The sequence below is a fragment of the Phaethon lepturus genome, unplaced genomic scaffold (genome assembly GCF_000687285.1).
Source record: "Phaethon lepturus isolate BGI_N335 unplaced genomic scaffold, ASM68728v1 scaffold13766, whole genome shotgun sequence".
NCBI classification, from domain to species: Eukaryota; Metazoa; Chordata; class Aves; order Phaethontiformes; family Phaethontidae; genus Phaethon; species Phaethon lepturus.
Window position 1 is genome coordinate 1 of NW_010548398.1, and position 12,326 is coordinate 12,326.

At 39.9% G+C, this 12,326-nt stretch overlaps 1 protein-coding gene across 1 annotated transcript in view; it reads left to right on the top strand.

The window, feature by feature from the left end:
* Positions 1-1,408: 1,408 nt before the first annotated feature.
* Positions 1,409-12,326, top strand: part of LOC104623011 (excitatory amino acid transporter 5-like) — a 56,753-nt gene continuing 45,835 nt past the window's right edge. The window contains exons 1-2 of the mRNA XM_010289952.1: positions 1,409-1,549; positions 2,660-2,739. Coding sequence (XP_010288254.1) covers positions 1,409-1,549; positions 2,660-2,739 — 221 coding nt within the window. The remainder of the gene's footprint in view (positions 1,550-2,659; positions 2,740-12,326) is intronic.

Genomic DNA, 12,326 nt, shown 5'->3' on the forward strand with positions numbered 1-12,326 from the left:
GGCCTCGGGCAGCACCGGCTCCTCTGCCCGGCAGGGGCTTCTCCAGGGTGAAAACTGAGGGTTGCAGCTGGCCTGGAGGTCGGCCTGATTTCATTAAGCATTTTTTTGTTATTATTTCATTTGGAAAGCATACTCGATGCATGCCTTCGAGGTAGCAATGTACCTGGTATTAGAAAATGCCTGGAGTGGGACGGTGCAACATTAGTTCAGTCCTTTCTACATAATACATTAATAAAATTTTCTGTGATCGTCTCGTTCAGCATATAGGCTCCACATATTTTTTCTCTCTTCTACTTTTTTTTTTTTTGGTGTGTGTCTGTATGTCTTACTGACCATACAGTATTCAGATCTTGCCTCAAAGAGAACAATTTAATCTCTCATGAGCTTTTTGAGAGCATGAGAAATGTAAGCATGTAACAACAAATACTGTATTACAGTGTAAAATAAAATACTGTAAACACATTATTTTGTTGCACTGTGTGGAGTATTTTCTATAGAAACACTGAATAATATTAGAATAAGCCAGAAACTACAGAAATGGTTCGGTAAGAAAGCGTGGCATGGCGGACAGTTATGGTGGTGTATTTTTATCAGACACCCATTAGCATAAAAATCAGCATTGGGATTGAATGCGGACACGGAAAGGAAAGCAATCCCTGTGGCTTAGTCTGATAATCCTCTGAAAGTAAATTGGCCCCACTCTAATCAACATAGTGGTTGGAAGAAAAGTGAAATCATTTCACTTCCAAGATAATAAATGCCAAATGCCAGAAGGTGTCCATGCGTGTTTCAGTATATAGCTATTTTCTCTTTGATGTGTGTCTCTTACGCTACTCATTCAGCCTTTTGTTTTCGCCATGAAAACAAAAAACCCAAGCCTGCTTTAATTAATGAAGTTCAGTTTCACCTAGCTTGCCCTGTTGTGATAGTCCAGTTCAAAATGTTACCCGCTCTGCCCTTTAGAAAAACTCTGCAGTTACATTATTTTTACCCGTTTAAATGCATGACTCTCAGTTTCTAGGTTTGGATATCCAAACCCCAAACTGGGGAGACTGAGGAATGTGCTCAAACACCGTCTTTCTCTCTGGAGTGTCCCTTTGTTTTGAACCAGTCTTGTTTTAGAAATACTACTGCATTCTGTTCTAATTTTCCAGAGCCCCCTAATCTTCTTCCAGGCTCTTAATGATGTAGTCGATAATAGGATTGTTGGTATTAATTTGGAACAATAATGCCGGCTGCTTGCTTGGTGGCTATTGGCAGAGGGGTGACCTTGCAGGTCAGCTAAGCAGAACTGGAAGCGCTTTGATCTGATCTGTACAGAGCTAGATCTGTCTGCCCAAACAAGAGGAGCTAGTGAATTCTCTCTCCATGGGATGCTGATTCTTCTCCAAAGAGCACGGAGGACAGCATGGCGGTGGCTTTTGATGCAATCCTCGCTCGGATCAAGGATGTTTGTAAAAGAAACGGTTTGCTCATTCTCTCGGTGTTGTCAGTCACCATTGGCTGTCTTCTCGGATTCTTCCTGAGGACGAGACGACTCTCCCAGCAGGTATGTGTGGCACAGCAGAGCGTGTCACTACAGAGAAAATATCATGCTTACGTAACAAAAGACATAGCAACTTGTGGAACTTAGCGATGGACTTTTGAAGTTAAAAAGTGTGTGTTTGTTAAATTTGTTTAATTTCATTCGTTTGTTAATCTACACTGTTCTTGGAGTCTTTTCACACATTCTCAAACAATACGTTTGCAAAGGGTTCTGGTCTTTAAGACACCTGTAAGTCTAGCATAAGCATATTATAACGTTGCAAGTACAGATAATAATAGTGAGTGTTTAAGCTAGATGAAATGTATAGATATATATATATCTATAATATAGACCTGTTAAAAAATGGAGGTGCAATATATTAGTTGGATTTTATATTACCTTGGAACATGTACATCTAAAGAAAACACTGGGAATATTTTTCATCATCAGATGTACAGAGGTACAGATGTTTATATTACACCAATGGTATTTTGTATTAATAAATTTGAGATTTCCCATCATTAACAGACCATGTTATTAAAGTCACTTGGGGATTTCTGCTGCAGCATACTTCAGCTATGCTCTTTGCAGGTACTCATTTCTTTCTGCTGTGTTAGACAGAATGAAGGCAACATGCATTGCTGAATGCATTGTTGAGCACGAAATATAAATCTCAATTAAAAAATATAGCACTTAATAAATATGACTAAACTAAAACAATTCTTTGTTCTGCTCCTAACTTTTGTCTGAACATCTTTATGAAGCAGTAGCTTCATACACATTCTAGCTAAACATACACATCTAGCTAAACATACACATCTAGCAAAACACACAAAATGCAGAATGAAGAGACTATTCAGGGCAACCTATTAACAGTAGTCCCCAAGAGACAGTCCCCAAGACTTCATTTTTGCCTTCCTTTGTAAAGGAATGAACAACGTAGTGTGTGTTTGTTGAATTACAACACAATATGTAATCTAATTAATTTTAAAATGATCTTTTAAAGCCTACTATCTTTGCCACCTTATATACCAAAGCTGCAGATTTTACCAACATTATCTGATCCACAGCTCTAGCAGGACAGATACTCTCTATCTCCAAACAATAAGCATGTATATCTCCATGTATTTCTAGGAAATTAGTTATTTCCAGTTTCCTGGTGAGTTACTGATGAGGATGCTGAAAATGTTGATTCTCCCGCTGGTTGTCTCAAGGTAAGTGACATCAATGATTGTTCCAACACCTTTTGAAGTTTCCTAAATGAGACATGTCATCACCACTATTTTGGCTTTAACTGAATTAATGTCAAAGTGCCAGGACCATTACTGACTGCTGTACATTCATATTTATAGTGGAGCTATGAACATATTTTTTAATCAATAGGAATATTTATGCAATACCTCATGTAGGAATTATTTTCTTATAAAACTCATGAGGTTTTTTTAATTGTTGTTCTTCTTTCCTTGTAATGGGAGGACTTCTTCCTTCAAGCTAACTAGAAGTTAAATATATGGAATAAATAACACACCTTATCAAAAAGCCTACCTTAAATCTAAACAATTTAAATAATACACCATACAAATAAGATGATATGTGCCTGACTTCAGCTGGAAGTGAAAGTGATTTTGTAGTACATTAAAGGCAGAACCTTTAGCGATGCCACTTTATCAGTGGCAGGATTAATGACCTAGATCCTGGTGCTGAGGGATGGTGCATGGTAGCTGTCTTTGTAGTGAGTGGTCATAATTTAGGATAGCTTTTTCTCTTCTCTAAATTTGTTTTGTCTTCCAACTGACTACAGTCACAAATACCAGTTGGATGACCAAAAGCTCTCAGCCCAACGCTGAGAGAAGAGAGAAAGAGAGATGGAGAGTAACAAATCTAACTTTACCTAACCAGATCTATGAAAAAAATCTTGCACTCTTTGGTGCCTTTCTTTGAAGCCTCAGCTTCCAGAACCAAATACATATGTAAAAAATTCATCTTCCATTTTAGTAGAAAGATAAGTTTCTAGGCTTCAGATCGCTGAGAGCTGCTGAAAATAAACGCAACCCAGCACTAATTTTGTTTTTAAATCATCTACCTTTACCTCTACTTTCTCATGGTTTTTCACAGGATGAGGCTGATTCATGGTGCTTACATGCCTAGAACTAGCCATAGTATGACCATGGACTCATACCTGGTTCTGTCCCACGTAGCTAGAGAACATCAAGACAAAATATGTTAGATTTTTTTTGAGAGGAGAAAGGAGAGTTTTTCCAAGAACAACAAGAATGTCACATGAGGAAGTGACGTAGTAAGGCCAGAAAAGGGTTGGAGCAGTCACGTGCCCTTCCCTAAAATGTATAGTTCTTTAAATCCCCTTGTTTTTTAGAGATTCCAGGAGGAGAAGCAGCACAGTGGGGACGAGCTGCTCTGACACAGCCTGTGATAGCTCTATGTTACCTACAGATGTGTCAGGAGCGAATCTCTGAGCCGCACTGTTAGAACTAATGGACCGCATTCTCAGGAAGGAAGAGAAGAAACTTTACAGATCTTCAAAGGGATTAGCTCTCATTGTAAGACAGCATGAGTCTATCTCCCTGTATAACAAACTAACCATCACTTGCTATTGCATACTGAAATTTCAGGTTTTTGCAAACAAAAAATACTCCAGATACAATTACATTCTTGTACAGTGGTGTTTTTTTTCACAAGCACAATATTTCCTGCACATATATTTCATAAAATGAGTAAACCAGTGCTCTGCGTTTTTACCAGTCTACATACACATTTAAACTAAATTTCTTTGTGGATTTGGAATATTCTCATCCAGTCTTGTGGGAACAATGACATTTAAATTATCTTCTAAATTACTCTGTATTATTGTTTACAAAATCCAGGGCTACAGCACCAAGCTCTAATTTTAGTCTCCTAGTTGAAGTTAGTGCAAGTTTTTTCTTGAACTAACAAGTAAAAAAAAAAAGGAGGGTTAAAAGAGTGCAAAATACACTGTTTTCAAGTCCAGAGTTTATCTTGAAGGGTTGTGGCAGAAGTAAAAGCTGGCAAGTGTGTGGCACAGAAGACTGATAATACACTAGAAAATCTTGCACTTACAGATCACTAACACAAATCCAACCTTAAACAGAAGTGGCTGAAAATTTGTCCTATTCCTCTTTTGACCTGATAGTTAGAGAATTAAAACAGGAACTTTGCAGATTGTAAGCATTAGGAAGGAGAAACTGGTTATATAGTCAGGTATCTCTGATTGAACTGTTCATTTTAAAAGTTCCTGAACGCAGAAGAAAGCAGTTGAACAACAGGAGACTGTTTTTTCAATGTACAGCTCCTTGTCTTGCCCAACTCTGTCCCAGCACTTGAAAGTGCTGCATCCTAGAGCTCCTGTACCCGTTTCTGGTATCTGCTGTCACCTGTGGTCTTATTTTTTGTTTTCCCACAGACAGAAAAAATCTTGAAATTGGTGAAATCACCAGTAAAACTAGCCTTCCAGTTTGAGCGCTTCATAAGTTTTTGTTGTGACATAGACCTTCATTAAGAATGGGGGTTGATACCATTTCAGTTATCTGGTTACATAAAAAAGCTTCATAGCATCATACAATGACTTTGAAAGAACTATGTATTGATTTCGCCCATCCTCTGTCTGAGGTTTAGCCCTGTTTGTACCTATTAGTATCCACTAAGTGTCTCGTGTATGGAGCTTGCTCTTCTCAGTGATGAGAACAGGTACCCACATAACAAAGGATGCTGCTTCTGTTAGCAACATAAAGAAAGAAATTGTAACAAATAGTCTGACCATTTGCATCTGCCCTAGGAATACACAGTAGGGGAGTGTTACAGGATAAAATTTTAGACCCTTCAGTTGCCGGATGTACAGTACTTATTGTATGTATAAACATAGGATACTACCTTTAAAACTGGGAATGGGAATATTAAGAGAGCTCAGAGAGCATAGGAGCCAAATCTGAATTCACAGTTACACAGTTACACTCTGCCTGAGCTCTTAACTGCAGCTGGACAAGGGCATCTCCTCAACAAGCCTGAAAAATTGACTGCAGGAGATCTGAAGTTCCCTCACTCACTTTGGGATAGACGCCTTGATCCTCATTTGACAACTGCAATGCAAATAGTATTTCTCCATTATATGCAAGAGGTTCAGCAAACATCCTAGGTTTTCAAGCACACACTATGTGGCACTGACAGAGGTGGTTCTCAGAATCACAGAATCACAGAATCATTAAGGTTGGAAGGGACCTTCAAGATCACCACGTCCAACCGTTAACCCAACGCCACCATGCCCCCTAAACCATGTCCTGAACTGCCACATCCACACGTTTTTTGAACATTTCCAGAGATGGTGACTCCACCACCTCCCTGGGCAGCCTGTTCCAATGCTTGACCACCCTCTCGGTGAAGAAATTTTTCCTAATATCCAATCTAAACCTCCCCTGGTGCAACTTGAGGCCATTTCCTCTCGTCCTATCACTGGTTACTTGGGAGAAGAGACCAACACCCACCTCGCCACAGCCCCCTGTCATGTAGTTGTAGAGAGCAATAAGGTCTCCCCTCAGCCTCCTCTTCTCCAGATCAAACAACCCCAGTTCCCTCAGCCGCTCCTCATAAGATTTTTTTCTCCAGAACCCTCACCAGCTTCATTGCCCTTCTCTGGACACGCTCAAGCACCTCAACGTCCTTCTTGTAGTGAGGGGCCCAAAACTGAACACAGTATTCGAAGTGCACCCTCACCAGTGCCGAGTACAGGGGCACAAAGTGCATCCTGCCCTGAGCCCTCTGATATGTTTAAAAACCCATGGGTCCAGGTCTTCAGACGGGCATCTGCTGACCAGCTGGCCCAAGGTGCTCAAATTTGTTAAACCATCTTTCCTTTCACCTGCTGCATTTCCCGGCGCCGGGAGGCTCAGTCTGTCTTACAGCTGGTAGCCAGGAGGTGGCTCTCTCTAGAAGCCTGAGGAACCACGAGCCGAGGACGGGAGGACCTCTGCGCCTGGGAGGCCCTTCCTCCGAGGCGCTTTCTGGGAGTGCTGCCTACTCAGAAAATAATATCTGCTCTCTTTCGCTATGGTTAATTATAAACGTCACACACACACGCGTATCCTTCACCTGCAGGTGGTGCTTTCAGAACAAGTTGGTTGGCAGAGGTACCTGTGCATCGCTTCAGCTTTCAACTTCTTAAATGCTTGAAATAACCAAATCTAATGTCAATGTCTTTGTGCTCTGCATGAAGCAAAAAAAACCACTCAATTTTCCCATTAATATCCTCTCACATTTGCTAAAGATAGCACAAACCCTCTGACCAAATCTTGTCTGTGCCAGCAGCGCCAGGCATGGGTGCTGGCTCAAGCGCAGGCCAGCCATGACGGCAGGTACTGTGCCATAACTCGCGCGTTGTCACCTCCCTTCGGAGCATCACGCCTTTGTCCTTGTACCTGTTCCCTGCCCCACCACCTTCATCTCACGTTACCAGTTTTGTATGGATAGACTTCCAGTGGGCCAGAAACTTGATTTTCAGTAAGCATAACTGCATTGACTTTTTTGGGAGGGAGGCCGTTACTGAAACTTGATCTGTTACAACTTTGTATTTTCTTGTGACTGAGGTTTTGAAGAAGCTGCAAAGTCTGACTGAAAAATTTACCACTGCTGCGGCATTTATAATGCTTCTTTTTGGCATGGATTCCTTCCAGCAGGCAGAGAGCTTACACTGTGGCGTTTAGCCCAGAAAGGAAATTCAACTCTCTCTTCAAAACACAGAGGTGCCAGGGAGCCCGCAGGGGAGGCGCGGGGCTGGCTCCCAGTGCGCGGCGGAGCTCTGGGCAGGCAGAACCACCACGTGCACCAGACCTCCTGCGTCTTCGAAGACTAATTGCAAAACGTGTGTGCTGCAGATCTGTAAGGCAGGCTGGAGAAGAGGCAGTGCTTGCAGCCCCTGGTTCTTATTTCAAGATAATACTAGTAGTGCACAGATTATTTCTTTCCTGTATTCAGCCGTATATTTTCACAGACCTTACAGGAACCTAATTCTCTCTTTCAAAGCATTCCATCCCCTCTGTGTAATTTGAGAGAAAAATGAAGTAAAATGTTATTAGTAAGGGCGCTCACACACACGGAGTTTGACTGCATAAGCCTTGCTTCTTCAGAAAAGAAGGCCAAAGCCAGGTACACAGGTTTATACCAGCTGAACCAATTGAGTTCTCTTTGTCTTGTACGTCTACCTGTATATGTAACAGAATATTGCATCCTTATTTCAACACCCTCCTTGTTTATCTGATTAAGTTTTTATCTGGTAATAGATATTGGGCCCAGTTTTCTACGACTATAATTAGCAGTAAGCACTGAGACTACTTATGGAAGAGCATTGTCAGGGCAGAATTGAACTGTTCAGCTGTCTAACAGGCTTGTAATGCCACTGAATATTCCTTTTAGAAAAAGCAGTTTGTTTTATTTAAGCTTAGGATAATTATTAATTTTTTAATGTATTTACCACTAACTATTTTCTAGACAATTAAGAAATAATGTTAAGCAGACATTTGATCCTTTTCCACGTGCAGATTCTGTTATAGAAAGATTGTTCCCTTTATAGTAAAATCTAAATAATTGATTTGACCTCTATTTTTTAAAATTATAAAGCTCATTCTGCAAAGTATGTTGTGCCTAATACAAGCAAGAGTATGCTAATAAAATTTTATATTTATTTGAAGGGTCATTTGGGGGTAGTAATAAATAATTGTTACTATTGGGGCTTTGTTGCTGAATTAAATACGATATGCTAAATATAGAACTGTCTTTCTTTAAGGGGATTCCTGGCCATAATGCCATGAGTTCTGGTAATCCCTTATCCTTCTGCTCAGATTTCTGTGTGGTCATTCTTACTCATGCTGTTAAAGCCTAGTATTTAATTAGAACCTACTCCATTATAGTACCCTTTTCCTCATATAATTTTTTTTTACAGTTCTCTGATTTGGGGAATGCTTTGGCATTTTAACATCCCACTAATGAAAAATATTGCTCATTCTGTTTTAATGGAATGCTGTCGTTTTTCAGTTGTACTGGGCCATACCAAATTTTGTCTCTCAGGACTCATTAGTTACTTTTGAAGAGTTGACAATTGCATAAACTGTGCAAGAGGATGTGGAGATGCTCTGGGTGAAGGCAGATGTGAACTCACTTAGCTCATGAGCCAAACTGGGCAGACTGGTGCCAGATCCATGCCGGAAGCTGTATAGCCGCATTAGCGTGGCTTTGCGCCCAAGCTTGTATGCGAAGGACTAACGTGGCTGTATGGCTTCCGGACCAGCCTTGGCAGCTCAGAGCGAAGGCAGGGCGAGTTCGTGTCTGTCTCCAGTTTTCTGTGCAGACATACCCTAAATAACTTGACAACAACAGTATATTCTTTGGGAGTTTAGGTTTTGGTTAAAAACATGCTGTGAGACAGATCATTAGCTTGTGTAAATTGTGTCGTGCACTGTTTTGCTTGCTGTCAGCTGTAGATGACACGGGTAATAGACCACAGACTGGAGATTATTTGTCTGTTTTACTACTTAAGCTTACAATTTGTTAGGGATAAAAATTGGACCCAAACACTAGGAGGTCAGTACCGAAATTTGCTATCTAAATCTTCTACCCTGTTTATAAATCAGTGCCTTATATGGTCAATACAAAGTCTGTTCTGAAGGAAAATGCAGATCTCTAAAAGGCTGAGAAATCTATCTTTTTTCTTATTTATCATTAAATTTAAGCCAAGAGGACAGCCAAAATTAACTCACTCAGTAATACTGGTATGTGCAGCACTACTTTGTCTAATCCATTCCTGGTAGTGAGAGATACTTTCTATGTTGTCCTAACAAATTCACATAATTAACTGAAGACTGAATGGGAAAGGAGAGAGAACGTAAGCTTCTAGTCAGTTTTGGCTTGGACTGTTCTGCTATGTAGGAGTTAAAATATTCCCTCTGGTCATTCTTTCCTAAATAGCAGTCACTCTGTTCTTATGCTTGTACAGCTGCCAAAATGGGGCATAATCAAGTGCAATCAAATTTATGTACTGTATTATCTAGTGAGGTGCTGTGGAGCAGCTGCAAAAAGCTGCCTACAGCTCTCTGAGAAGCCTGCTCAGAACAATGTCTTATAATGTACCAAAGCAGCTGTATTTTCCATAGAATTAAACTGCTCTTGGAAACACAAGGCTTTTTCTTCATGTTATTAGACTCTGGATTTTTCCATCTATTCCACCTGTGCTACCTTGCCAATAGAAAAATATTGGTACTTGGGAACAGCTCTTCCCCAACGGAGGAGCGTAAACCTTCTGCTGGGTTAGTATGGGAAAATCTGTGCGGTACCTCCATGATAATGTAAAGTGTGTATAATGTACCATTTCTGAACTACCTGTCATGTGTATCACTGTATGTAAATAATAATAATAAAAATACATTTCACCCCAGTGAGAACAAGCTCTTAGCCCTTTCCTAGGATATGCGATCTAAGTCTTTATTGTGGAGAAAGTCAGTCTAGAGGTGTGAGTTTTAAGGAGATTACTAGAGGGGATAAATACATTTACTTTCAGACTGAAAAGGAAAACTGTACTTGGATGAAACTGAAAGGGAAAGATTACCCAAGGGTTAGAAGAACTGGTCAGAGAGCAATCTCACTCAACACCATTATATTACTTTAAATTATCCATATTGCTATTATATTGTAGAACTGATGTCAGATTACCCCAAAAGTTCTCCAAAGGATGCTTTGAGATTGCCTGAACTTGTAGAGGAAAATTCTATTCTACCTTCTTAGGAAACCTTGTTAAGAATCCCTCCTCCGTGCCTCAGACATCTTCAGAGGTTTCACTACATTATAATCTGTAATATTATCGATATTCTTAGTTGTGTTTAGGAATACAGAGTTTAATGGTCAGATCCCATACTGTCTTCTAGTGTTTCCTTTTGCTTGTGCAACCTAGAGGTCCAAACTGTTTCAGTGAAAAATGACATGTCGCAGAGTTATGCATGTCATAATGACAAAATTGGACCAAGTCAGTACAAATTATTTAGGCAAAGTCAGTAGGGATCTAGTGATGTGCAATAGACATCTATAGTCACAAAGTGAGTGGGTGTGGAAAGCACTGTAGTGATCACAAATGGGGTATAAGCAGTTTGTGACCTTGCAGAATTTTTCTGTACTCCTGTAAGAGCTCTAAAATACTTAGTGTCTTGCAAAAGAATTGGCAATGACATGTAGAGCTTGAGGGGCTGGCTGGATTCCCTGTTTCCTTAGGATAGAAATATGTATGAACTATAAACAGTTGAATAAATCTGACATTTCTTTATAATCCAAATTTGTGTTTCAAATCCTTTTGCCCTTTTCTTAATCTAAAAACACTTGAAAGAACTGACAGAACAGAAAATCAAGTATTATTAAGATTCTTGACTCTTTCCACAGACGTGAAGCTGCACATCCATATTTAATAATTTGTTTTCATTTGCATCCTGACCTTTGAATTTAGGAAATACTTTTTTTTAATCAGACCAGCTAAAGTCAACAAGCCAGGATGAATTCTGCATGAGCTTTACTACAATGTCTCAGGTCTCCTTTATCAGTTAGTGATCAAAGGTTGCTGGTTGTCCCTCCCAGCATTCGTAGATACACCGCAGTAGCCTCGCATATTGGGCTGTTTGGAGGAAGCCAGTAACAGAATAGCTGTTGGACATTGATCTTCACTGTGTGCTGTACAAAGTCCTGCCCTGTTAACATTAGTCCATAAAAACAGATTCCCTATTGCACATTAAGTTAATACAATGCATGATGTGAACTCCTGGCAGGATTTTTGCTATATGTCAGTTTATCATTAACAGTTACAAGTGTTACATAATAAGGAAAAGGAGATCTCAACATTTTGGGTAAAAAATAAAACTCGTATTATTTTATGAAGCATTATTTAAAAAACAGGATCTCAAAAAGTTGCATGTTATGATGTACTAGAAATGTAGATTTGGGTTTTTTTGTAGATTTCAGTTTCTTTTCCACCAGCCTAGCTGTAAAATTAAACACAATCACTGCAAATATTGTATTGCAGACAGCAAGATCTTCTAACATATTGTTCATTGTTTGAAGATCAAGAGCAAGATTTTCCATCATGCCTGACACCTCTGAGCTTCCACTGTATTTAGTAAAATAGCTATATACTGAGGCTCTCTGAAAAGATAATTCATGTTTCAAGTGCTATTTGCGTCTGATAATCTAACCATAGAGAAACTGCTGCAACAGTCCTATTTGTAAATCAGCTTGCACTTTTTAAATTTTTTTTTTTAGCATAAACACTATTGTCATTCATATCAAGATATCTAAATGTTAAAAATGCTGTTTCTTATTACTTCATTTTCAAAGGAGATCACAGAATCACAGAATCATTACTGTTGAAAAAGATCTTTAAGATCATCAAGTGCAACCATCAACCCAACACCACCATGCCCACTAATCCATATCCTGAAATGCCACATCCACACATTTTTTTAACACTTCCAGTGATGGTGATTCCACCACCTCCCTGGGCAGCCTGTTCCAATGCTGCAAAGAAATTTTTCCAAATATCCAATCTAAACCTTCCCTGGCACAACTTGAGGCCATTTCCTCTCGTTCTATCGCTGGTTACTTGGGAGAAGAGACCAACACCCACCTCACCACAACCCCCTTTCAGGTAGTTGTATAGAGCGATAAGGTCTCCTCTCAGCCTCCTCTTCTCCAGATTGAACACCCCCAGTTCCCTCAGCCGCTCCTCATAAGATTTGTGCTCCAGAAC